We start from the raw sequence: 27,633 nt of genomic DNA, 5'->3' as shown, positions 1-27,633 counted from the left end.
CTGCAAAGTAATGGAATCAATCCGCAGCTGACTGTTGGGGGCGAGTTAGTGGCCCCAAAGGAGGTGGTTCGCAACTTGGGCGTCCTCCTGGATGGACGGCTGTCCTTTGATGAACATCTGGCGGCCGTCTCCAGGAGGGCCTTTTACCAAGTTCGCTTGGTCCGCCAGTTGCGTCCCTTCCTTGACCGGGATGCCTTATGCACAGTCACTCACGCTCTGGTTACGTCTCGGCTGGACTACTGCAATGCTCTCTACATGGGGCTGCCCTTGAGGTGCACCCGGAGGCTGCAGTTAGTCCAGAATGCAGCTGCGCGAGTAGTAATGGGAGCCGCTCGTGGCTCCCACGTAACACCACTGCTCCGTAGTCTGCACTTGCTTCCTGTAGTCTTTCGGGTGCGCTTCAAGATTCTGGTTACCACCTTTAAAGCGCTCCATGGCTTAGGACCCGGGTACTTACGAGACTGCCTATGCCTCCCACCGACCCATACGCTCTCACAGAGAGGGTCTTCTCAGGGTGCCATCCGCCAAACAATGTCGGCTGGCAGCCCCCAGGAGTAGGGCCTTCTCTGTGGGAGCATCGACGCTCTGGAATGAACTCCCCCCTGGCATACGTCAAGTGCCTGATCTTCGGACCTTCCGTCGTGAGCTAAAAACATATTTATTTATTCAAGCGGGACTGGCATAAGTAGTTTTGATTTTAAATTGGGGGTTTTATTAATATTTTAAATTTTAAATTCATTTTAATTATCAGCCGTTTAGTAATTGTTATATTTTAATTTTCGTTTTAATTGTATATATCCTGTATTTTATTCTGGCTGTACACCGCCCTGAGTCCTTCGGGAGAAGGGCGGTATAAAAATTTAATAAAATAAATAAATAAATAAATCATCAACCAATCCATTACCCTCCACCTAGAAACAAACAACCTACTCTCTAATAAACAATTTGGTTTCAGAAAAAAATTATCCTGTAATCTACAACTTCTACACTGTAAAAACATATGGACTACAAATCTTGATCAAGGCAAAGCAATAGATGCAATTTGCATAGACTTCTGTAAAGCCTTTGATTCAGTAGTACATGACAAACTACTTCTAAAACTAAAATCCTACGGCATCTCCAGAGCCTTCCATAATTGGATAACTGCGTTCCTGTCAAACAGGCAACAAGTGGTCAAAATAGGCAGCGCCCTATCAAATCCTGCACCTGTTAATAGCGGTGTTCCTCAAGGTCCCTCAGCATTCTAGGACCAACACTCTTCATATTATACATAAATGACCTTTGTGATCATATTATAAGTAACTGTGTTCTCTTTGCCAATGATGTTAAACTATTTAACACTACCAACAATGCTGCTACCCTTCAAAAAGACCTTGATTTTGTGTCGGAATAGTCAAAAAATTGGCAACTCCAAATCTCAACCAACAAATGCTCTGTCTTACACATTGGAAAAAGAATCAGAACACAAAATACAAGCTAAGTGGACATGACCTTGTAGATGATCCTCCGTCAAGGAGTACTCATATCAAATGATCTAAGTGCCAAAGCCCACTGTAACAACATCGCCAAAAAGACATTAAGAATTGTAAACCTAATCTTGTGTAGCTTCTTCTCCGGTAATATTACACTACTAATCAGAGCATACAAAATATTTGCTAGACCAATTCTTGAATACAGCTCATCTGTCTGGAAGCCACAATGCATATCGGACATTAATACAATTGAGCGTGTCCAGAAATATTTCACAAGAGTCCTCCACTCCTCTGCTCACAACAAAATACCTTATGCCACCAGATTTGAAATTCTGGGTTTAGAAAATTTAGAATTACGCCGCCTTCGGTATGACCTGAGCATAGCTCATAAAATCATCTGCTACAATGTCCTTCCTGACAATGACTACTTCAGCTTCAACAACAACAATACACGAGCACACAATAGATTCAAACTTAAAGTGAACCGCTTTAATCTTGATTGCAGAAAATATGACTTCAGTAACAGAGTTGTTAATGCCTGGAATGCACTACCAGGCTCTGTGGTCTCATCCCAAAATCCCCAAAACTTTAACCTAAGACTGTCTATTGTTGACCTCACCCTATTCCTAAGAGGTCTGTAAGGGACGTGCATAAGAGCACCAGCATGCCTACCGTCCCTGTCCTAATGTTCCCTTTAATTGTATTCATTTTATGTATTCAATTCATGCTTATACTTATATATATTATTTAATATGTATTCGACAAAATAAATAAATAAATAAATATGCACACACATATACAGGCAGAAAAATAATGGATGCCTAAAGACAAATTACTGAACATAAAAAATAAAGCAAACATGGAAGCAATGCAGAAGCCTGAATAAAACAGGTGTGTGACTTGTATTTTATTAGAGGAAGAAATTAAATATGGCTTTATAAATTAATTGACTAGCAATTAGTAGAAAGGAAATATTTATAGCAAGACACATTACATGCTTTGATATGACTCATAACCTTTCTTTAGCCCTGTGGTTCTGACTTCTTAGTGATAGTTTTCCTTCTGTGGAACAGCTTGCTCTGACTAGCCAGATTGCCCCCACCCTGTTAGCCTGCCAGAAAGACATAGAAAGGAAAGCATCTGGAGATAAAAAGGACTAAACAATCCCTGTTGGGTGGTGCAATTCAGAGAAGTTTTGTTAGGTTATGAAACCTTTTTAATATTATTGTTTGATGTGAGCTGTTCAGAAGTATTAGAATTGGGCAATATAGAAGGATAGAAAATGAAGCAGTCAAATGTTTACCTTATATATGCACATGCACACATTGAAGGTAGGTATTAAAAAGGTGATTTGCAGAAAGAAAAAAACAACAAGCTGAAATAAATGATTTACATAAAGATACTCATTGATTCTCTTTATAGCTTCCAGGCTATATTTAAATTTGCCCATTAGACTAGATTAATTGATAATTAAGAGTATTTTAATTTACAAATTTGTTTTATTCTTACGCCTCTCTGGCACATGGTGTAGGTTTTGCACTATGTCTGAAGGGAAAGTCTTATGTCTTTCATCTACCAAGGGAAGTCTGTATAAGACTGATTAGAGTTAGGGCTATTCCAAGGCATGGTATTTTTTATGATAGCAAACATAGCAGAATGCTGCTTTATAATAGAGGTAGAGAAACAAGTGTAGTTTGCATGGGTACCAAACTCTTATACTATGTCATTAATTTCTAGATAAAATTATCTTTTCTCTGTGGGTCTGAATCCATTGCTTCCATTGAGATTATTTTAAATCAACCTGCCTGACAAAAGCTAATAACGCATTGCAGTTTTTAGGTCTCTCTTTGGAGCAGGGGTCTCCAACCTTGGCAACTTTAAGACTTGTGGTCTTCAACTCCCAGAGTTCCTCAGCCAGTAAAGTCCACAAGTCTTAAAGTTGCCAAGGTTGGAGACCCCTGCTTTGGAGGGCTTCTGCTGATTAAAGTTTGAAAATGTCAGCAGTTATCTTTAAGGAGAATATTTGGACTACTGATTTCAAAATCAGTCTAAGCCTAAAATCCAGTCCTATGGTTCATAGCTTCATTTTTAAAATTGATATATGCATTACAATGGGAGTCTTCACCTTGACCACATTGGACACACTAACCTCTACAGTCCTGTGGGGGCATTACAAACGCCCATGTCAGGAACAGTTCTTTGACATCCTTAAGCCATATATGTTCCTCTGTGGCTCTTGTTACAGGGAATTTCAGAAGACTTTTATGTATTCCATGTTAAAGAACTATTCTGGTAGAGCACAAAAAAATTAAAATTAAGTGCAACAGGAAGCCTGTTAGGTGATAAGTGATAGGTTCTCAAGCACACTAGTGTTCATCCTCACTTTTGCAGCTATATGTATTGAATATAGTCTGCACCATCAAGACATGCTTGTGAAATTCACATAGGACATCTTCATGTTATCTGTTATCCATTCAAAAGACAAAATATGCTAGACAATTCAAACATATACTTTTTAAAGTTTCAGTACAGGTTTTCTTTTTCCTGACACAGGTACTTTCTGAAGTTTCCAAATTCAGGGTACTCTCAAAACCCAAGAAGGCCAACATGAGCCTCCTTGGTCTTTAGGCAACCCATCGACAAGCACATAATGGATAGTGCTCACACATTTCCCAGATCAATTGCTGCTCTTAGTAGTAGAAGCCTTGCACAGTCTCTGATTCTTAGACTGCTTCCATTGGGTCTATACAGAGTAACAGAAACTACTCCCCTCTCACTCTAAGAACAACATCCCTCACACCTAGCTACTTTTCTGCTGGGTTTTTATAGCTGTTTATTGCTGAGGAGCAATGCTGGGTAGGAAGAGGTCTTAAAGGGCGGGGTGCATCATGAACCCAGGTGCTAGCCGATCATCAGGCAGCCTGCCTTCTATTCAAAAATCTCAGGAAATTGTATTTCCACGCAGGCATACTTAGGGTCCCTAACTGGAAAGATTAGAGACTGAAGCTAATCTTCATATATGAAAATTTTGGTCACTCTAGTTTGATTTTTCCACATATTAAAGTACATCTAAAAAAGCATAAACTATTTTTAAAAAAATCCTAATCATATGAGGACTTGCATCAAAGATGTGAAAACTTTTATTTTTTAATATAAAATTCCAGTGCAAACTGAAGCCCAAGTACATCAGATTAAAAAAAAAAGACACCAGATCTTTTTGTATTTATATTTAGACCCAGTGTCTATAAATTTAGCTCTTTAGTAATATTGAAGTTGTAAAGATGAAAATTGCTTGTTCATGAAAGTTTTAGATGCATTCATTATTGTAAAACTGTCAACATAATGCTAATTAAATATATATTTATTTGGAGACAAAAACATGAGAAAGAGAAATAAAATTAATATTATCATGGGAGTTTATTTCAGATTGCCTGAGTAGCAGAAGATACAGATAAAGCCATTCTGTATTAGTTGACCAGCCTTTCAAAAAGGCGTACAAATGCAATAATGGCAAATTTCAATTATTTCAATTGACATCTGCTGGGAATCTAACTCAGCTAAGAGTCAGAGGTCCAACAAATTCTTGTCCTCTCTTGTTGACAACTTCATTTGTCAGGAGGTAGATGATAAAAGTAGGAGGCTGCTATCTTGAATATAATAGGAAGGAATTAGTTGATGAAATGAAGGTGACTGGTACCTTGAGTGAAGTGATTACATTATTCTTGAATGTGTGATAGCCAGAAAAAGAAACAAGAAGAATCAGATCAACAAACTGGACTTTGAAAGAGGTGATTTGATGAACTCCAAAGGAAGATAGGTTAGATGCAAACAGCATAAAATCCTGAAGGAGTAAATTATCCACAAACAATTGGAAATTCTGTGAAATGGGGTATAGAAAGGTCAATGACAAAGAATTTCAACAAAAGGAGAAATCTAAAGAAGCCACTACGGGTAGCTGTCTAAAACAAACAAAACAAAACAAAACAAGAATATATGCAGAGTATACCAAGCATCAGGGTCCATAGAAAATTTATTAACTGGATGCTATTTTCTTCCAAACACTTCCTTACCCATTTGATGCATGATCTTTCAACATTCTTAAATACAGTAATATAAAACCTATTGTGATTGACCTTGAAACAGTTGTACACTCTCTATATCCAAAAAACAGGGACATAGTCAGAGAATACAAAGTCCTGAAAAACTGTAGGAATTCCTCATTATTTTTGCTTAATAACATGGTAAAATATGGGATATAGTAAACGGACTCACAATTAGATGGATTCACAACTGCCATACTCAAAGACAACATGTTAATAACTGCACTTTATTAACAGAACTACAGATTTAATTCTTATCAGTGACGTGTAGAGATTGTTTAGGAATATTTGCTAAGTTTCATAAAGCTAGCAGCATCTTTAGAAAAGAGGCAGAGAAATCTTGAGCAATGGACTAAAATTAATAGACTGGAATTTAGTGAAAAAAATTTACTATTGTACACAGAGATGGTATTCAGCCGGTTCAGACCAGTTCGCTCAAACCGGTAGCAGAAATTGCAGATGGGTCTGCCCACCCACCCTGGCTCTATGTCGTCATATTTAGGCATGTTTTTGAGCCGGGCGAGAATGCCCACACAGGGCGAACCGGTGGTAACATAATGTGAAACCCACTGCTGATTGTACACTTAGCTAGGAAAGGTGAACAGTACACATATAAGGTAGAGAAGATCTGGTTTAGCAGTTGTATATGTAAAGAAATTGTGGCTGTTCATATTAAGCACAGATTAAACATAATCAGCAGTATGATGCAGCTGCTAAAAAGGCAAATGTTATTTTAGGATATATTAACAGAAGCAAAGGGTCCAGATTAAGGATGTCACTTTTCCACTCTACTCTGATGTAATTAGGCCCCACATGCAATATTTTGTGCAGTTCTAGGCACCATAGTTGAAAACGTTTTAGCACTCACAATTACTCAGGTTTTACCAAGTGTTACTGTCAGATGTGATTATCTCAGCTATCAATTTATCATGTCTAATAATCAAAACCACAAATGACAACTTAATTTGATTCTTTTTTATGCAAAAAGTCCATAAGAGGCTTCCAGTCACCAATAAATACATTGTTTTTAATTGTTGTATTGTCTGATTATTTTATATTGTTTCATCTGTTTGTAAGTCAGCCAGAGTCACATATATGAGATGTGCTGCTATAAAAATTGGATAAATAAGATGGCAAGGACTAGTTGGAACAAGTTCAGAGAGTGTACTAAAAAGATGAAAGATCCGTAAATCAAATACTATAAAGAACAGATATTTAAAGCATCTGTGTATGCTTAGCCTAAGAAGAGACATCTGAAGGAAGATCTGATACCAGTCTTCAGATATCTGAATGGTTGCAACATAGAAAAGGAAATGGACTTATTCTCTATAATCCCAGAATGAAAGACAAGAGACAATGAGTTAAAACAAGGAAAGCACCCATTAAATCAAGATTTTTACTTACTAGATTTTTCGTCATCAATTTTGCAACAGCCTTTTCTTTTTCGCCCCAAGACAGAATTTTATCAATATATATACTATGCCTTAGTTTAACATCATGAGAAATCATGCTTTCTTTAACACCATGAGAAATTAAGCTTTTTGTTTGGTCTGGAGATTAAGGCACTAGGCTAGAAAGTGGGAGACTGTGAGTTGAAGTCCCACCTTAACCATGAAAACCAGCTAGGTGACATTGAGCCAGTCACTCTCTCTCAGCCCAACTCATCTCACAGGGTTGTTGTTGAGGACAATATAGGAGGAGGCAGGTATATTGGATATGTTCACCACCTTGAGCTGTTTGTAAAAATAATAAAGGTGAATAATGAGTGGCATGGAAATGTGAGTGGCATGGTGGCCTAGTGTTGAAGAAGCTTGCCTCCCATTTGGAAGGTTAAGAATTCAATCCTAGGTACCGGCAGATGTTTCTCTCCTACGGCATAAAGAAAAAATACCTGCTGCAAACTCCATGTAGTATCAAGAAGGGCATACAGCCAGTAAATGCTCACCTCCATCCAGTTCTCCAACTCTACCCCAATTAAGGGATTACATAAATAAATAAAATTGTGAAATAAGCTACAATTTATTTATTTACTATTTAGTCATTAGATAAATAAAGTGATGCAGCTTTCCTCCAGGAGCTCACAGTGGTGTGTGTGTGTGTGTGTGTGTGTGTGTGTGTGTGTGTGTGTGTGTGTGTATACAGAGGTCCAATGTTACATACTGAGCTTCAATAGTAAGGAATTCCTGGTCCTAGTTCTAGTGTAACCATTATTCAATACTGGAATTATTCATTATACTAAGGCACACTCTAATGTTTATGAGGCATAAAGGAATGCAACATGTTAAAGAAAAAACAAAATATGGTTTAGTGAAATATATACACAGGCAACATAGAGAGAAAAGAAAAAGACAAAGGGAAAAGCATGATTACAGACTGTATTAAACTCACAATGTTCTATCCAATTATGTGCAATATATCTTCTTCTCCTAGCCTTCAGTCTGCATATACCAACCTGTTCTACAGGAAGAGTTATATGGTAGGAAGAAGAGGGAGAGAACAAAAGGAAGTTCCTTTGTATTTGCTGTTAGAAAGACGGAAATAGTCCATGATTAAAAAGGCATTAGATTAACTGGGTAGAGATTTGCCTAAATAAATTCTTGAATTATGAACTAATACAGGAAATCAAAGCAGATATAATTTAAATAAAAGTCATGATTTAAATCACTAGTTGGAAAGGTAGAACTATTTAAATCACAATGCATTTATTTGCCAGAAAGAATCTATGACTTTAATTTGTAGTCAAAATGCATTTTCCTTCTTTGCTACAGTCTGATTTCATATTCTTCAGAATTCAGAGACAATTTTATTTTTAAAAGACATGAAATATGAAGAAATTAGTCATTTTTTTACATTAATTTTCATTTTAAAAAATGAAATATGAACTTAGTACAAATCAAGCAGATGCATGTGAAGTCATTATGAGTTAAGTCAGCCCAATTTTAGCTAATTGTTGTGGATGTTTGTAAAAAATTATTTTATTATGTGTTAGGAGAATCACCATGTCTTATCTTTAATTCTGTGCTGTTAGAAGGAAGTCAGTTACCAGGTCCGTTAACTTATTGTAACTCTCAATACCTTAGTAACAAACAGCTCACTTAGAAATCATATCCTTGATTATATCTTTAAGTTATGGCCATTTGTTTTTACAAAATATTGAAATAAAAATTTAAAATATGATTTCAACTTAAAATCTTTCTTATCAGTTAACTTTAGCTTGCAATAGGAAACATTGAGGGTAGATATGAAAATGGTCTACAAAATCTAAAACAGAACTTGCAAGTACTTAATTTTTTAAAAAAATGAGATTTGGGTTCTGTGTAACAAAAATATTTGAAAATAAGAGCTGTTAAACATTACAAGAGTCTGCCTAAAACAGTGATGGATTTTTCTTATTAGGTGTTTTGAAAGAGAGTCTAAATGACTACATGTTAGAAAAGGACCAGCAGATTCCTACGCTGAACAGGGAGGATGTAATGTTGGACTATGTGAAAATAGATATTCACATTCCTATTAGGGTATTGAGGTAATATATGAATATTTCTCTATTTCCTAAAACATACATAATTAAGATTCTAACTGACATTCTAATTAACATTTTTTATTATTTGTTTTCCTCAAGGACTTAATTCATATGTGTAACGCAACAGTTTAGCCTAGTGTCACTTTCTGAAAGTGAATTGAGTTACAAGATACTACAGGGATTATCTCCCTCATTTTTCTATATTTCTATGACCAATATAAGATTTTCTTCCCAGGTATGATACATTTACATATGTGATGCATACACAAACAGCCTTATTATTTAAATTCAGCACAAGAATTCCTTTATATCCTCATCTAAAATTCACTCCTGTCTTAATGTCTTGCTTATATTTCAAGCTATTCATTTCACTACAGCATACTCAGATACATTTTCACTTTTATGTACAAAAAATTATAAAGATAAAATCTATCTTAGTTACAACAAACAAACATGAAAGCAAAATGCTAATGATGATAGTTTGTAAGTGGCTGTGAGAATATATTTTCATATTGAAAAATATTTGAATGCTATATATTATCAGAATGATATGGAATCTTGTAGATACAAGAAGCTTTTTTTGTAAATAAGTAAAGGAAGTTTTTAAATGAAAAGCAAATGCCTTTTCTGTATCTGTTGAACTATTGGAAATATTTTCTTTGATGAAAAACTATGCATTTGAAACTCACAGGTAATGGCTCATTATCAAGTCATTCATGAGCTAATAGCGTATCTTCTCTTGTATAGTAAAGCCTCTGGACTTACACAGTTGCTATGTTTTATCGTCATAGATTTCACCATGGTAATTATTTGAAACCACATTCCATTGCAGTATCAATCACGACAATGCAACATCCTTGAAAAAAGTGGTTGCAGCAGCATAGACTGCTACTTCACGAGAATAGTACATTTTTAACAACTATTATGCCACTACAGTGATCAGAAAGTCATTATTTCAGAGAAAAGTTTTCTAAACTCATCCCCCCAATAATCTACTCTTGGTTAAATCATAAACCGATTTCTAATGAAAATTAACAAGGAAATACAATCAATATCAATACGATTAAGCCATCCAGAGTCGCTTTAATAGTAAAATGGGGGCCACATAAATTTATTAAATTAAAAAAAGAAGATAGTGTTATTTTTCTTTTTCTTTTGTTAAGCATGAACATAAAACAGTTCAATTATTTTCTAGCCTAGCTGATTTGGTGCTAAGATAAAAAAGAAATCTGTATCTCTGATTATAAAAAATATAACAAGGAAGACTATAATGGTTTTATTCTACCAAACTAGTTACTCATTATGGTTAATGATTTTTCAAGAATACTATCACTTACAAATTAGTCTTTCTGAGTTTTCCATAACCCATTGACTGGATTAGCTTTCCATACACAAAGGTGGTTTTATCTCAGCTACGTCTAAAGTCTATGTCAAATAGGTTACATGGACATACTTTCAGAATCAAAGGAATGAGAAAGTTCATGATAGTTTCACAAACAAAATGATCAAATTAAGCTACAATTTTCTTCATTACTCCACCTTTCTCCTCATCCAAAGAAAAATACCTATCTGTGACTAATGCTGTATCAACATTTAATTACAATAATTAAGTACAGGTTTTAAATGTTATTTTGCTTTGAAGAAAGAGGCTCTTTAATATACATTTGTCTTGGAGAGACATACATTCTAATATTATATCCATAATAACAATTTAAAAATGACTGAAATAAATAAATATTATGCATTTATTGCCAGACTATGAATTTTCAAGTTACAGTCCAAATTCGCATGTATGTATCTAAGGCACGGAATAAGTCAGAACAAACATATATATGTCTTTTTCTTCTTAAACAAAAGCTTATCTTTTGTGCTCTCTTTTAATGCAAGTGCATGTTTTAAATGTGCTTCATTCAATCTTTAAAACAGAATTAAACTGAATTCAACTCCATGTATTCTATATTCTCCTTTTTTCCCCTCCCCCTTTCTTTTCAGGTTAGCAGTTTATTTCTGCATTAATCACCCTGACAGAAGCAAGGCAACTCAATTTTCTGCTTCTGTAGGTAGGCACATCACTTTCTGTACAGCACTAGGCATGAAAAGGGCTGCAGCTAAGCTTTGGTTACTGGTGTAATTGAAATGCTATCCACACTATAGGGTGCATTAAAGTCAGATAACGGCAGTTCCTGTGGCCAATTTAAGTAGCTTGACTTCCCTGGGAAAAAAAATTGCCTGACAGATAAGGCAGACAAACTGGCTAATTCTCCAACCATGTCTCTCATTGTGATCCTAGAAAAATGAGAAAAAAATGAATCACAGAACCACAAAATCAATTGACCCTCGGGTAGCTCATCAGGCAGCGAGCCTGATAAACCTAAAAGCTTTGTTAATGTCTGCCTGCCTGTATCCCACAGATAGAGCACTTTGTAAATGAACCTGCTTTGATAAATATATTAAGGAAAGCTGTGAATAAAGGCAGAGACTTCTCATTTGTAAATACAACCTCTGCTACATGGAATTAGAATGATAAAATGGAGTTCCATGTAATTAAGTTTGTATAAGGTCTGAAATCCGTGCAAATACTTTTCCTGAATTTTGAAAGAGAACTGTCAGTTCAATTAATCTGAACATCACCCCAAGAATGTACTGAACAAAATTAAGCTGCTGATAAAACCTGGGCCAGTATTTTGATAAGTAATTCCTATATCATTTCTTGGCCACTGTGATCATTTTATTTAATCCTCTACCCCCCCCCCTTCCTTGGTTATACACTAAGCCGTGTACAAAAGACGGATAGTTCACATACTACCATATCAAAAAACAAAAATGGTAGAACTTCTTTGCCTATGTAAAATATCAAAGAATATATTCCTATAAAGGATCATTTAGAGGCTGAAATCTAACTCTACTCAACTCCTGAACAAAAAAATCTATTTAACAGTTAATAGCATAAGAATTTCAGAACTATACAATTTTTCAGGTGTTTTCCCATGAAATAACATTTATAGAATTTGAACAGTTGCTGGAGAGTTTGAAAAGGGAATGATCTTGAAAAGATAATTTATACCTATTAGCTTTAGCTCTCTAAAAGTATTGTCTCAGGCTTAAGAGAAACCTGACATTTAGTTGTATTGGTCTAGAAATAAAAAAAGAATAGCATTTCAGCCATGGAAGTAAATATATCGTTTTAGAGTAACTTACCAATTGTTTACTTGTAGAATTGTAAGTCCCGTGTCTTGGGCTAACTGTTTCTTCTGCTCCTCTGAAGGATACGGATGCTAATAAAAAGAAATTTTTAAAAATGAATCAGAACTTAAGCAATATAATGCTTTAAAAATGAAAGCATCTTTGTTGTGTATATTCCTGAAGGTTTAATATAACTTCATTTTATCATTTACACCCACTGACTTATTACATACATTCCTAAATCATCCTTCAAATTTTCCTGTCCTGTGAGACATTATCAGATGGGCACAATAATCAAACAGTATACATGTCATATATAAAACACAAAACATATATTTCAAATTGCACTATCAACTACCAAATTACTGGGTTCAGATATTGTATTAAAGCATGCTTTCTTTTATACAGTTTACACATTAAACCACAATTAGCTAACTTCATACAGTGTAACTTGTTTTTAAATCATGTTTTATAAAATACAGTGGCTAGATTCATATACATTAAACCAAAACCAAACAAACCATATTATAAGAAAGATCCCGGATCTCTAACATGGTATTTCCTGTGACACCTACTGTATCAAATGATTTTTAATAACAACAATAACATACCACAAAGTAAGTCGGAACAGCAATTATCCAGCCTTAAGGATAATTTGTGAAATCCAGTCTCTGAATCAACAGATCAAAGACACGAAACAGCCACTTTCCTAAGGACACTCAGACTTTGTATAAGTTTCAGAGCCAAGCCTCATTGATAGGCTCTGATGATCTGTGGTTGTGTGGCTCTCGATACAAATCACTCCTAAGCAGAATGCGCTGCTGAATTATATGCACAGGGCCTTTTACCTTTTCGTATATGAATATATTGTGATTGACAAAATGCATGGTTAGCATGGTCAGAGGATATCATGTTTTCATGGTGCAAAAAGTTTGGAACTTTGCTTGGAAAAATATAATGTGTCAATCAATCAATCAATCAATCAATCCAAGAGAAAATCTGCTTTCAGATCTGTATTATCACAATTTATTTATTGTGTATTATTTATCATATTGATGCCACTTACAATTGTACAGTAGGGCTACTTGTCTAGTGTGTAATTATCTTTGCGTACCACAAAGGAAAATGTTTCAGAGAAACCCACCATAGGAAACCACCTGGCCAAGAATCTTAAACTCAAAATAGGATAATGTCTAAACTCCCCAAAAAGATGCCTCAATACTAACTGGATGGATGGATGGATGGATGGATGGATGGATGGATAGATGGACCGACAGATGATAATTTTGAAAATGGTTATTTGTCATTGCAAATCAATACTGGATTACAGCCTGACCAAGGAAGGTCATAAACATTAAATGTTTTTAAACATTATCAGTAAATTATTTTCCAGTTCCGAAAAGACTGAGGACTACTGCTTTAATTTGTCTATGGTAAGGTGCTCTATATTTTAACTTGAAAAGTTCCTCTTCTTAGGACTCATGATAGTGAACTCCACTGCAATACATTGATACAGAATACATAGGATGAGGAGTAATCTATTTATAATCATAAACTGGAAACTTTCCAAAAGTACTGCACTGAAACTGCCTAATATTATAGGCCCCAAATCTATCCCTATCCTTGATATAGTTCACAGATTTGTAAGCATCTCAAGGAATTTGCCTAGGACATAATAGAGCTGTGTCCTCTTCCAGCTAAACCCTCAAAGTTTGATCTGTTATCTAGGGGTGACTGAAACATAAGCAGTGCAATGTGCCCAGGCATTATTTCAAGGAGATGGAAGGAAATTTTCTGGATGGAAATAAAATATAGCTGCATTGCTGTTTACCTGGCAGTATTTTCAATTAGTCAGGGTCGGAAGAAATTGGTAGGAAGTATTTGAGGGGCTGCCACAATGATGAGGGGGATCAAACTATTTCCCAAAGCACCTGAAGGCAAGACAAGAAACAATGGATGGAAACTAATCAAGGAGAAAAGCAACCTAGAATTAAGGAGAAATTCCTAACGGTGAGAACAATGAACCAGTGGAATGGGTTTGCTTTCAGAAGCCGTAGGTGCCCCAACACTGTAGGCTTTCAAAGACAGACAGGACAGCCATTTGCTTGAAATGGTATAGGGTCTCCTGCTCGAGCAGGGGGTTGAACTCAATGACCTCCAAGATCCCTTCTAACTCTGTCATTCATTATTATTAGAAAACTTTTTCATGCTGGGCAGAAATTATGGATTTCTAAATCCAATGGATCTGCAGCACACTGGACTGGATAATGGTACTGAAAACAATGGATTAAGTTGATGGTTTATGAACATACAGTGCTGTACTTAATGGTTTAATGAGTTTCAGAAGGTTTTGCATTTATAAAATATTTAGTGACAAAGTATATTGTTCTATTCTCAAGATTTTAATAAGATATGCAAAATTAAAATAAATATATTCCAACAAAAGTTTTACATAATCTGTTTTACATAATGCTATGCCATACCATAGGTATGAAGTTATCTTCTTCTTCTTCTTGTGCCATATCCATCATCGGATGTTGGCAATCATGTTGGCGATCTTATTTTTATCAACAGCCAGACAAATGATGTTCAGTTTTGTCCAAACCAGTCCCTTAGATTTCGAAGCCATGAAGTTATCTACTATGCTTTAATATTATATGTGAACCAGGCTTGTATGAGTTACAATAAACCCTAGTTAAAGGCCAATGTTGTGTAATGGAAAAGATATTGTACTAGGACTGAATGACCAGTTTGAGTCATTTTATTTCTCAGCATAACATACACCATACAATTATTTTGGGAAAAATCAGAGGGAATACCATGGATACTATATTTTAGGAAGATAGGGAATAAATCTAAGACTTCTTAATATTACATGTAATATTCTGAAAAATATTAAGGAAATACAACATTATCCCCCTTGAACACTTGTAAAATATTTTATAAACATAAACATTCTAGTTCTAGAATTCTAGTTTCCAGAACTGTGCATACACAACATGTCAGCATAGTTGATTTCAAGGGGTCACCATCAAGAAAGCCTTGTTCTTTATCTCATTGTTATAGAGGATAGTTAGAGAGTAGACCCCTTGGGCAAATCTTAATCAATGTCTGATTCAGTAATGTCTGATGACTAAAACAGAACATATTTAACAGTATTTGCTTGCTGAGTTACAATATTCATCACTAATTTTTCCATGATAAAAGAATAAAAGGGAATAAAATAAATTAAACATTTGCATAAATAAACCTAATAATTTTTATGTTGCCTTATTTTTGAGTGGTATTTTCTTTTTAGAATGATTTCATCAATAAAACAATGAGATGTAGTTGAAATAAGCTTTATATTAAATATTCTTTTTACACACACACACACACCTGTCTCGAGTACAGAATATCTAATTTTAAAATTTGTTAATATAATTTGATATAACAACTAACATAACACGTGGAGCTGTTTTCGTTCAACAATACTGATATTTTTTTATCATGCAAATATATGCTAACAATATCCCTATACAAACCCTGTTAGGTGCCAAATGACTCAATTGTTAAAAACTACAGCCTAGGATTACTTTTAAAAAGGTATTTTGCAGTCCCATTTTAAAATGTTCCTAGTATATTAACATCAAGAATAGTGTCATGGCAAGCTAAACAATATAGCTCTTCAGAAAAAGGGTTAAGTAGATGTGAATGAATACAGAAATAAGGCTTTTAATATTCTGAAAATATTAACAAAGAAGAATGATAATGTTGAGTTAATGTGGGTTAAGGATGAAATGAAAATAAATTTTTCTGATTGCTAAGTGTTGACATTTTTTTGGCTAGTTCCTCAAGTATTTTTTTAAGCTCTGTAATTATAGAAGGCTTTTCCCTTCCTTCCCCTCTTGCTTTGAGACCATATTAGTAATGACCCTTTCACTGCTTCAAAAACCACTAATAGTCTTCAGTATAGGAAAGAAAAATGAACAGGATAAATTGGAATCCACAGTCAGTAATTTGCATCATATGAGGCTGCTTTGGCCACTCACTCATTCCTGGCCATCAATCCTTTGCTGTCAGGTGCTGCACTCTGCCACCATGATAAATACTCCTCCTAACACTCTGATTCGTCCAAACAATGTAATTGTCCTCTATTCTCCTCTTGGTAATGGAGATAATGAATGACTGCACAAACAAGAAGGATTGCTCATCACAGGCACAGGGCTTATTTCAAGCTGAAAAGCCTTGAGTACTAATTTTAATTGACTGAAATTCAAGGTTGGCAATAAATGTGAAAGAAATGCTTATTTCTGCAAGATGATTTAATTTCATTTAGGGGACTATTTTCTCCTAAGGAAATACCATCTAGAAGTACTGAATACAAATACAATGCATGAAATAGCTGAAGAATATGGTTCTGCAAAAGATTATTAAATCATAAGACCATCTATAAATAGAACTTTAATATTAGCATTAACATTTTTTAAAAAATGTAATTAAATATTGAAGGTCTGCAGGAAAATCAAGGAATCCTAACTGTTTTAATAGTACTTATAAGTGACTCTATTTAGCGCCAGACGACAAATACATAGAGGAATATTACATTCATTAATATTCTTCTATTAAACATAGTGGGGCAGTGGGGTGGCTCAGCGGTTAAAATGCTGGGCTTATCAGCTGGAAAGGTTCAGCCCACGTTCAAGACCCGAGCTCCGCACAACGGAGTGACCACCTATCCTTGTTCCAGCTCCTGCCAACCTAGCAGTTTGAAAGCATGAAAATGGAAGTAGATAAATAGGTACCCATTATGATGGGAAGGTAACAGCATTCCATAACATCATGCTGGCCACATGACCATGGAAATGTCTTCAGACAGTGATGGCTCAATAGCCTTGAAACGTCCATGAGCACTATCCCCTACAGTCGGCAACAACTAGCAGAGTAAAATCCACAGGGACTCCTTTTTATTAAACTCAGTAAAAAACCATGATATCAGAAAAAGCTGTCAATTAGCTATATTGAGCTAGCTACACTGAGCTAGTGTATATCTACACACACACACACACACACACACACACACACACACATTCTTACACTAAGGGGTAATCTATTATTAGTAAATCTGTACAAACTACTTAAGTCACACTTGGAAAACTGGACTTTCCTTCTTTGAGTGAATAATTTTTGCACCACAGGCCAATATGAAGCAAAGATGAGCTAATTATAGAATTCACCCTACACAAAATGGCCTTTGATTCTCAATTAAGAGTAATAAACAAAATATAATAACTTTAGATGGTATTTTTTTCTTCCCTTTAAAATCAGTGATAGTATGGCATTTTAAAGATAGGTTGGATTGTTTATCTGAAAGTGTTTTGGCAGGCTGCCATTGTAGCTCTGAAATTAAATAAAAAACATGAAAACAATCACATTTTAAATAGTTCTGATTACAGCAATATGTTTTAGATTGATTTATAAATATGAGTACATTGAATACTAAACTAAAGTTTGCAGAAGTTAGTCTATCACATGCCTGCCTACACTCTATTAGAGCAGACATGATATTGAAATAATAAACATGGAAGGCTTTCAATTTTTTTGATCTCTAATTACTAAATGTTTAACTAGCTCAGTTTTAAAATAAACTCTGCAATGCTTGTTCTTTGAAACTAGAAAGAAACTAGAAAGCATAATTGGTTGTCCCTTTTCATATTATTTGACTAAAGCGATGGTTTAGTCTATACATTTCTAATTGACAGGCATTGGTCATTTCCTCATCTATATAGTGGGTACATATTCTTATATGAGTACACAGTGTAACTTGGTGACAAATAGCACTTCAATAATTTCATTGGTATATTACAAGATACGATTGAAACCACAACTTATAATTGCCTTATGTTTCCATGTCACTAACAAGCAAGTGACATTACTATTGTGGTACTATAACATGTGCGGTGGTTTTATATGGTTCAGCATTAAATAGGCTTAAAAGTATTTTCACAGGTTGTCTCAAAGGTCCTTTTTCAAAAGGAACTGGACTATGTTTTTTTCCTTGAGGAAGAAGACAAGGTGCTTTAATTAATCTCACTGGGTGAGAAGGTAAATGTCTTCTTTTGAAAAAAAAAAATCTTTGAGACTACCATGATCTGGATGGCTAAGAATTTTGACAGGTATTTTCACAGGTGTAAGTATATACCATGTTTCAGACACACACACACACACACACACACACACACACACACACACACACACACACACACACACACACACAAAATCAGCCATCATATTCTTCAATCCTAAACCTAGCCTGGAAGTATCTAATCAGTATCTCAAGCTTCATTTTGGGAAAAATTCATACTAAAAATCCTTAATGTATCAGAATAAGAAAGCAAAAAGATTGATCTCAGCTAATTAGATTGACTTCTGCATTAGCAACAGGACTGCCTGTGAGGCAAGAAATTGCAGGGAAGCACAACATCCATCAATTCAAGAGCCACACCAGCCTTTGCATAGCGTATCAAGAGCTTCTGTCCAAAAGTAGGTAAAAGCTGGAAACTTTTTTGAGAAAAGTTTTGGAGGCCTAAAGGGGTGATCCATTTTTTTTTTGTTTAAAAAAATTGTAAATAGAGCTGGGCTTTTCCTTCCACTTTTAGAAAAGGATTAAAGGCTACTAAAAGGACGTTGATAGACCTCATTAACTGCCAAGCTTTAATTTTTGGATCTCTGCCATAGAGAAGGATAAGTGAAATGGAGAAAAGTCTCAACTCACAAATAACTGTCACATATGAATGTAGCACAACATTCCCAGATCAATTTATAACCTACTGTCACAGAAGTAATTGGAGAAAACTGGGGTGGCAAGAATAAGTTTTGTAAAACTTATATCATACTCTCAAGCATAGAGAGAAAGATGTGGCAGGTTTATCTAAAGGCTATACCCCAAATAGCCACAGGCAAATAGGTCTCATTATCATTTTAACTCTTCACAGCGCTCTGGAGTGATTTTATGTCAGTGAAATTTCAATAGCAAAAAAATTCAGCTGGTCAAAGGTACTCAAGGCATTGGGCTACAATTTGTTCTAGGGTAGGGATTAGGGCAAGCAGTTGCCAAGGATGAGACTGGCCCTCCTGCCTTTCCAAAAAAAAAAAAATCCTCAGTGTGATTAAAAGACAACAAACACAATTTAAAAGGTTTAACTACAATAGATTAGTCAAAAGCTTTAAAATGTTTATATACTGGAAAGAAATCAATAATTTGATAAGCCAATTTTTAAGCATTCAGAGGAATATAGAAAAGCTTCCAAGACTTAACAAGAATATAAAGCTCATTTCACAACTGAAATCATGACAAAAGTTCCTTTGTAAATCTTAATGAAGAGGCTGATTCATATGAGATACAACAGTCCTAAGCTTTAAAAGACTTCAAAAAATGATAACTAGGTCTCCAAATTATGCCTGGAAACAGTTTACATGAATCTCAAGTGAGCATTGGAAATATAATCTTCCCTGCATTCTGTGGCATGGTCCATGTGGTTAATTGCTGAAATAAATTAAATATTTGTCGCAACTAATAATTCCAAAGTGAAGAGCATTCATGCATCTTGGCACTGTTTTAGTCTGCTTCATTTATAAGTTACTTTGAGTGTACATATTTATCTAACATTTTCTTGAATGTGTTTGTTCACACATTCAGATGAGATTAGTTTATTTGGTTATAGAGCTCAATATTCAGGAAAAGACACAAAAAGAGTGGTCAAAAAGCAAAACAAAAGTATACAATTATTACTTTTAGTAAAGTTTTAAATTCACAATAGTTTGCATTGCTATTTCCATGTGAACATTTTCCTGAAAAAGTTAACTTTTTTCATCAAACAGTAACTGTGAAAAATAATGTTGATGGTTATTGGAAATCCCTATACTACACTCACTATTGGCTGCATTGTCAGAAAAATCATGTTAAAAGTAGATCTGGGACAGCTGTATCTCTTTTAGGGACAAAACAATTTGCCATACTGTGTCTGTTCATAAACTTTTCTTGAGAAAGACAAGCATGGAAAGTGGTCTTCTTTTCTTATCCCAAAGTCAGATCCAATGGACCTCCCTATAGCAAAATTACACAGAAGAATTATACAAGAATAGAATAGAATAGAATAGAATAGAATAGAATAGAATAGAATAGAATAGAATAGAATAGAATAGAATAGAATTTTTATTGGCCAAGTGTGATTGGACACACAAGGAATTTGTCTTGGTGCTTATGCTCTCAGTGTACATAAAAGAAAAGATACGTTCATCAAGGTACAACATTTACAACACAAATGATGGTTAATATATCAATATAAATCATAAGGATTGTCAGCAACAAAGTTACAGTCATACAGTCATAAGTGGAAAGAGATTGGTGATGGGAACGATGAGAAGATTAATAGTAGTGCAGATTTAGTAAATAGTTTGAAAGTGTTGAGGGAATTATTTGTTTAGCAGAGTGATGGCCTTCGGGAAAAAACTGTTCTTGTGTTTAGCAGAGTGATGGCCTTCAGGAAAAAACTGTTCTTGTGTCTAGTTGTTCTAGTGTGCAGTGCTCCATAGCGTCGTTTTGAGGGTAGGAGTTGAAACAGTTTATGTCCTGGATGTGAGGGATCTGTAAATATTTTCACGGCCCTCTTCTTGATTCGTGCAGTATACGGGTCCTCAATGGAAGGCAGGTTGGTAGCAATTATTTTTTCTGCAGAATGAGCTTAACATCCCTGATAACCACGATGGGGTGGTCGCTAACCTTGAGCCAGACATCCTAGAATGTGAAGTCAAATGGGCCTTAGGAAATCTGAGCAACAACAAAGCTAGTGGAGGAGACAGTACTCCAGCTGAGCTATTCAAAATCTTAAAAGACGACGCAGTAAAAGTGCTACACCCAATCTGCCAGCAAATTTGGAAAACTCAACAATGGCCACAGGATTGGAAAAGGTCAGTTTACATTCCAATTCCAAAGAAAGGCAATGCCAAAGAATGTTCAAACTATCGCACCATTGCACTCATTTCACATCCTAGTAAGGTTATGCTTAAAATCCTACAAGCTAGGCTCAAGCAACTAAAGTGTGTATAGTCAAAGCTATGGTTTTCCCAGTTGCAATGTATGGCTGTGAAGGTTGGGGCATAAGAAAGGCTGAGTGCCAAAGAATTGAGGCCTTTGAACTCTGGTGCTGGAAAAGACTCCTGTGAGTCCCTTGGACTGCAAGGTGAACATACAAGTCAGTTCTAGAGGAGATCAACCCTGACTGCTCTTTAGAAGGTCAGATCCTGAAGATAAAACTGAAATACTTTGGCCACCTAATGAGAAAGAAGGACTCACTGAAGAAGAGCCTAATGCTGGGAAAGATTGAGGGCAAAAGAAGAAGGGGACGACAGAGAACGAGGTGGCTTGATGGAGTCACTGAAGCAGTAGGCATGAGTTTAAATGGACTCCAGAGGATGGTAGAGGACAGGAAGGCCTGGAGGAATGTTGTCCATGGGGTCGCGATGGGTCGGACACAACTTCGCAGCTAACAACAACAATAGCTTCTGTCTGTTGTTAAGTCATGTGCATATGCATCAACTCATCATTCATGCAAAAAAAAAAAAAAGGATAGGAACCAAGTCCTAAAGAATTTCCAGATGGGGAAAGAATGATAATTTATTTTACAGAATTTGAAAATAAAACAAAAATGCTTTAAAAATCTTTGTCACAACACAAGCATTCCTGTCTTGCTTTCTCTTATTTGCACATGCAAACACAAACAAATCTTAACTCTAATCAAGCATTTGTTCTTACCTGCTGGGAAGTAGAAGAGATGTTATTGTTATGACTTTGTTAATTACTTGGGAGGTGTCAGACACTGTGGTGTGAGAAGCAGCAATGTAATCAGAACTTGGATAGACATCCAGGAATAGTTAGCCTGAGGGAGCATTGGATCATTGCTGATGCAATAAAAACACTAAATTCTCATTAGTATTGTTTTGAGTTAAACTTCCAGCATTACTCTAGTACTGATATAGCTTTTCTGGCAGCTCAAACGGGCATTTTATCATAGCTAACTCACCATATCTAGAGGGAGGTGTTGTTTTTAAATCTTTGTAAATCATAGCCCTTCACAGTCGTTAGAAATAAGAGCTTGGTCTGCAACCCAGGTCTTTCTAGAGCAACATCTTAATTTGGAATTCCCTAATTTGGATTAGATTTAGAATTCTCTGAAACTTTTCCGCCTAGTGGTTGCACATCATTTATTGGTATTTTAATACATTCTCCAATTATATGCAGGTTATTTGTTATTTTGCAACAGCCAGTAGTCATATTATCCAATACTCAACTATTCCACATTTAAGGTATAAATCTTATTTTGCAGAACAACATTAGTACAGTTATCCAGTCAAGTATGGCAATTTAACAACTGAAGGTTCCTGGAACCTGTGTTTGTCTCCATCCCACATTTCTTTACTCATATTAAAGACCAGAGTCAAATTTAATCAATCGTCAATCAAAAGTAATAATGTTTTGAAAAAACCACTAATAATTTCTATCCCTGAAACTATACAGTACAAAAGGGGAAAAGCCTACAGAACATCTTGCTGAAATAGTAAACAACAGCTAGAGAGAAGAAAAAGAAAAGTAACTAAAAAAGAACTTATAGATAAATTTTTAAAGGAGGGAATTATAACTCCACAAAATTATTTCAGAATGTTCAAATGTCATAAAATGAATTAACAAATTCAAAATGATAATGTGTTCAGTAAAAGGACATTCTCTATTAAAAAGACTTTTAACTTTTGACATTTTGCTAATTCAAAATACAGCAAGAAAGACAAACAGCTGCATGCATTGAAAGGCCAGTTTTGGTAAAGCACTGTGCACGAAATATTGAATGTACAACAGAAGGGAACATAGTTAATTAATAAAGTAATAATGTGCAACAAAGCTGTGAAAAAAAATTATCACCCCATCTGAAGGAGGAGGTGGAAAGGGACTCAGGTTCACAGGCTTTAAGAATAGTGAAAATAATTGTATGTTTTTCGTAGATAGTCTATGCTTTTAAAATTAATATAACAAAAAAGGCACAATACATGGCCATTATTCCACATACTGTTTTCCAAAATTTTCTTTCCCACAGGTAAATTTGCCAAAATATCTCCCAAGCCTCTTTTTATAAACAATACAGAGTCATGGATCTTTTTCTGATCTGAAATTAATTGAAAGCTTTATTAAAAACATAGGGATTGGATAAGATCATCATTTTATGAAATAATGAGAACAGAAGGTTTTGCTCTAGCTACACAAGATAGAGGAATATCCTGCAAAAGTAAAACCATTTAACCTCATTAATGCTTCCTTCTCAATAAGTAATACAAATTCATTGTTTTTGAAAGCATTGGTTTTTAAAATAGTTATTCAGATGAGAGAGGAATGCTAGTAGAGATTATGTAAGTGAAATTTTAGGTACTGTCAAATATAGTGCTGTCTCAAGAGAAAATGGTGCCTCTATGCCATGTTGGCTGATGGCACTACCGCCTGCCAGGGAGATTTGAATTTTTAGAATTATTTGAAATGAGGAGTGGTATTAGTGCCTCTTAAGCTTTACTCCCTAGTCCTTAATCTAAAGCCAGTGTTGGTCATACAAAGAACATAAGAAGAACTTTGCTTAGTCAAATCAAAGACTTATCTCTTTAGTACCCTATACCCCAAAGTCTCAAATAGAGTGAGAACATAACATAATTGTTTGTTTTTCTAGAATGGTCTCAAACTGGGTGGCCCATGGGGGATAAGATCATAATTTTATGAAATAATGAGAACAGAAGGTTTTGCTCTAGCTACACAAGGTAGAAGAACATCTAGGGGTGACAAACTGGTGGCCCATGGGCTGGATGCATGGGCCGGACACACAGGCCACACCTACCCCAGCTCCATGAAAGGGAAAACCGTTGTGAAATGTCACATGACGGCAACGTGACCCTGTGAGTTTGACACTTGTGGTCTAAGCACTAGGCAAAATAAGGCAGCTGCATTATGCAGCAGAATCTTCAAAGAAGGCGGGTCTACCACAGCATAAAACAGCATTTATTTTAATTATTTATCAAATTTGTATTCTGCCCAACTCCCAGCACCTTTGGGAAGGTCGCATCAACTAAAACAAGAAAAATACAATAAATCATTTGGGCAGTTTTCTTAATTTACAATCAAAAACTTTCTCCCAATAATTTAAACACACATTTTATTATCTTGCCTTGCCTTCTGGAACAACTATGCACCTTTTCCAGTGCTCCTAACCATTATTCATAGGTTTTCCAACTAACTACTTTCTTCAAGACCCTATCTAGTTTATTAATGTCCTTCTTTAAAAATACAATCCCTAGAACTGAACACAATATTTTAGTGTAATCTGGCCACTACAGAACAGAAAAATAATGACTTTGGTAATATTTATTTATTGATATCCCATCTTTATTATTTTTACAATAACTGAAGGTGGTGAACATATCCAACATACTTCTTTCCTCCTATTTTCCCCTGAACAACTTCCCTGAGAGGTGGCTTTGGCTAAGAGAGAGAGAGTGTGGCTGGCCAAAAGTCATCTAACTGGCTTTAATGGCTAAGGTGGGACTTCAACTCATGGTGTCACACTTTCTAGACTAGTGCCTTAACCACTAAACCAAACTGGCTCTCTTATAGTTCTTTTGATGCAACCATACCTTGAATGTTCTATTTTTATACAGCTGCATCACCCTATTGGCTCATATCCAGCTTGTGATCTGCCAAGGCACCAAAATCTTTTTCATATGCATTGATGCATAATAAACATGCTATTTTTATCAGAAAGATTAAAGCAGTGTTGCATCATGAGGTTCATCCATTTTATATATATGCTATAGTATATGAAAAAAAGGGACAGGGCTTGTTTTGCAATGCTGTAATACCGCTTTATTCATTCTACAACCTCTTGCCTCCACTATAGACACTGCTGCCAGTATCCTTCTCATACACCTCTAATCATGTATTTTATTCTATTATCCAAATATAATACTTCGTATTTAATTCTGGTGAAATTCAACTTAACCAGTTTCTGCCCATTGTTTCACTTTTTCAAGACACTCCTGAATTCTAATATTATTCTTGAAGGCAGGTTTTTCAAACTCTGTTTCACAAAACCTAGGGGTTCTGTGAGAGACTAAGGGCAGAAAAGAAAAAAAACAGGAAAAAGAAAAAAAAGTTTCACTGAAATGCAGTCAATCTTCTTTCCACAGCCTGAAAAAGTTTTAAAATTCTCACTCTAAGGTATGTTGTCTACAAACTTGATAACAATATTTTTAATCCTGCACTATATTAACAATATTTTAATCATTTAAATTTAACAGCAGAGGGTTAGTTCAGGATTCATCCGATATCCTATTCATGGGGATAGGAGAGCTCTGTCCTTAGAATAGGAAATCAAATATAAGATGCTTCTCCTGCCATTTCTGAGAGTTTGCAAAACAGGCTTTTTTCTAACACCAGAAACTCTTAACACTGCATGCAAAGGCCAAAGAAGAGGCAGCTCATGAATTTGGCAACAGATATTCAATAAACCTGTTTTTCTTCACCCAACCTGTAAGTACATCTACTATACAGTATTTCTATTGGGCCTAAAGGAACGCGGTGGCTCAGGGGCTAGGATGTTGAGCTTGTCGATCGAAAGGTCGGCAGCTCAGCGGTTCGAATCCCTAGTGCTGCCGTGTAACGGGGTGATATCCCGTTACTTGTCCCAGCTTCTGCCAATCTAGCAGTTTCGAAAGCACATAAAAATGCAAGTAGAAAAAATAGGGACCACCTTTGGTGGGAAGGTAACAGCGTTCCGTGCACCTTTGGCGTTGAGTCATGCCGGCCACATGACCACGGAGATGTCTTCGGACAGCGCTGGCTCTTCGGCTTTGAAACGGAGATGAGCACCGCCCCCTAGAGTCGGCAACGACTAGCACGTATGTGCGAGGGAACCTTTACCTTTACCTTTATTTTATTGGGCCTAAGGTATCAGCAGCTTATTGATGATACTTAACCCCAAAACAACAGATGAGTTTTCCTAACAATTTCATGTAGATATAGCATATTAAATAGGCCAGACAAAACAATCAGGCCCTGGGGCATTTCATAGAAGAGTCTCTGAATGCTCAACTTCTCTCCCCTTAATACTATAGCTGTACCTTCCAGTCAGACAGGACAGGAAGCAGCACAAACAGCACAAGCAGCAGTGCCAAACAACTCCCCATCCTAACAGATGGTCTAGACAGATAGTGTGTATGACAGCATCAAAAGCCACTGAGAAGCCTAGAAGACAAAGATGGTAAAACTAACCGCCATACAAGTCCCATTCATGAAAGTGACCAATTTCAACTCAATACTCTGGCCTTATACCAGACTGACATAGACATGAATTATCCAAAATATTAACAGTACATTCTCTGAGTGATCTTTTTGTTTTTAGGAAAAAGAATCATAAGTTAGTCAAAATGTAAAAAAAAATATGCTAGAATCTAGTTTCACAGACAAAATAAGACTTGGAATTCAAATTTTGGGATTATGTTCTTAAGTATATAGTATTATAATATTGATAAAAAGGAAGATAAGCCCACAGTTAAAAAAAATAGAAAAGGTAATGATAAGACATCCCATATCTAAAGCTACAGATCTAAGTACATTTAAGGACATTTTATGATGTTAAGAAACATCTAGAGGAATTTAAAATCTTGTTATTTTAACATTTAAGTCTTTTCACATCAAATGTAGTATGTCCTGTATATCAGAGGTCTCCAACCTTGGCCACTTGAAGCCTGGAAGACTTCAACTCCCAGAATTCCCCAGCCAGCTTTTCTGGGAGTTGAAGTCCTCCAGGCTTCAAGTGGCCAAGGTTGGAGACTCCTGCTGTATATCCTATATCCTATTGATATATCCATATCAACCAGCGCAGCAGTCACAGAAGCAGCTATAGGAGGACAAATGTGCAGCTTTGCAATGTTTTCAATATGCATTTCTAAAGATCTAAACATGCCTTATCATACTGCAGCCCCGTATAGTAAATCTATGCATAGGATTTATGTTTTCTTGCCACTCTATACAGTTCACTTGTCCTTCTCAAGTTGCTTTCACAGCCCAAGATTATCAGGCAACTGCTGACAGTGTAGAATCCATTTTGAAGTATCTTTTAACAAACAAAAAGCTAAGCATAAAGCCATCCATCATTTCTATTTTTAGGCAAGTTACTATCTCCTAATATCAGCACTAGGACCCTGGCAGGGTCTCAGTGCACAGTAAACTCTCACTATTGAGGGACTAGCCCATATGTTCTCACTAATCTGAAGAGGGCCTTGGGGGTAT

General features: G+C 35.7%; 1 protein-coding gene and 1 long non-coding RNA gene across 8 annotated transcripts in view; one reads left to right on the top strand and one right to left on the bottom strand.

Moving 5' to 3' along the window:
• The window catches only part of MEIS2 (Meis homeobox 2), a 283,323-nt gene that overhangs the window by 94,663 nt on the left and 161,027 nt on the right, over positions 1 to 27,633 (bottom strand). For 6 of the 7 annotated variants that reach the window (XM_058162152.1, XM_058162154.1, XM_058162151.1 and 3 more), the window contains one exon: positions 12,291 to 12,367. In XM_058162152.1, coding sequence (XP_058018135.1) covers positions 12,291 to 12,367 — 77 coding nt within the window. Of the gene's footprint in view, positions 1 to 12,290; positions 12,368 to 14,107; positions 14,207 to 27,633 lie in introns of those variants that run through there. The other variant, XM_058162160.1, reaches the window with a different exon arrangement.
• The window catches only part of LOC131187677 (uncharacterized), a 256,677-nt gene that overhangs the window by 109,068 nt on the left and 119,976 nt on the right, over positions 1 to 27,633 (top strand). The gene's annotated exons all lie outside the window — the stretch shown is intronic.

Source organism: Ahaetulla prasina, chromosome 1 (genome assembly GCF_028640845.1).
Source record: "Ahaetulla prasina isolate Xishuangbanna chromosome 1, ASM2864084v1, whole genome shotgun sequence".
Classification (NCBI taxonomy): Eukaryota; Metazoa; Chordata; class Lepidosauria; order Squamata; family Colubridae; genus Ahaetulla; species Ahaetulla prasina.
The sequence above is the reverse complement of the archived record's forward strand: the minus strand, read 5'-3'. Positions and strand labels throughout refer to the sequence as shown.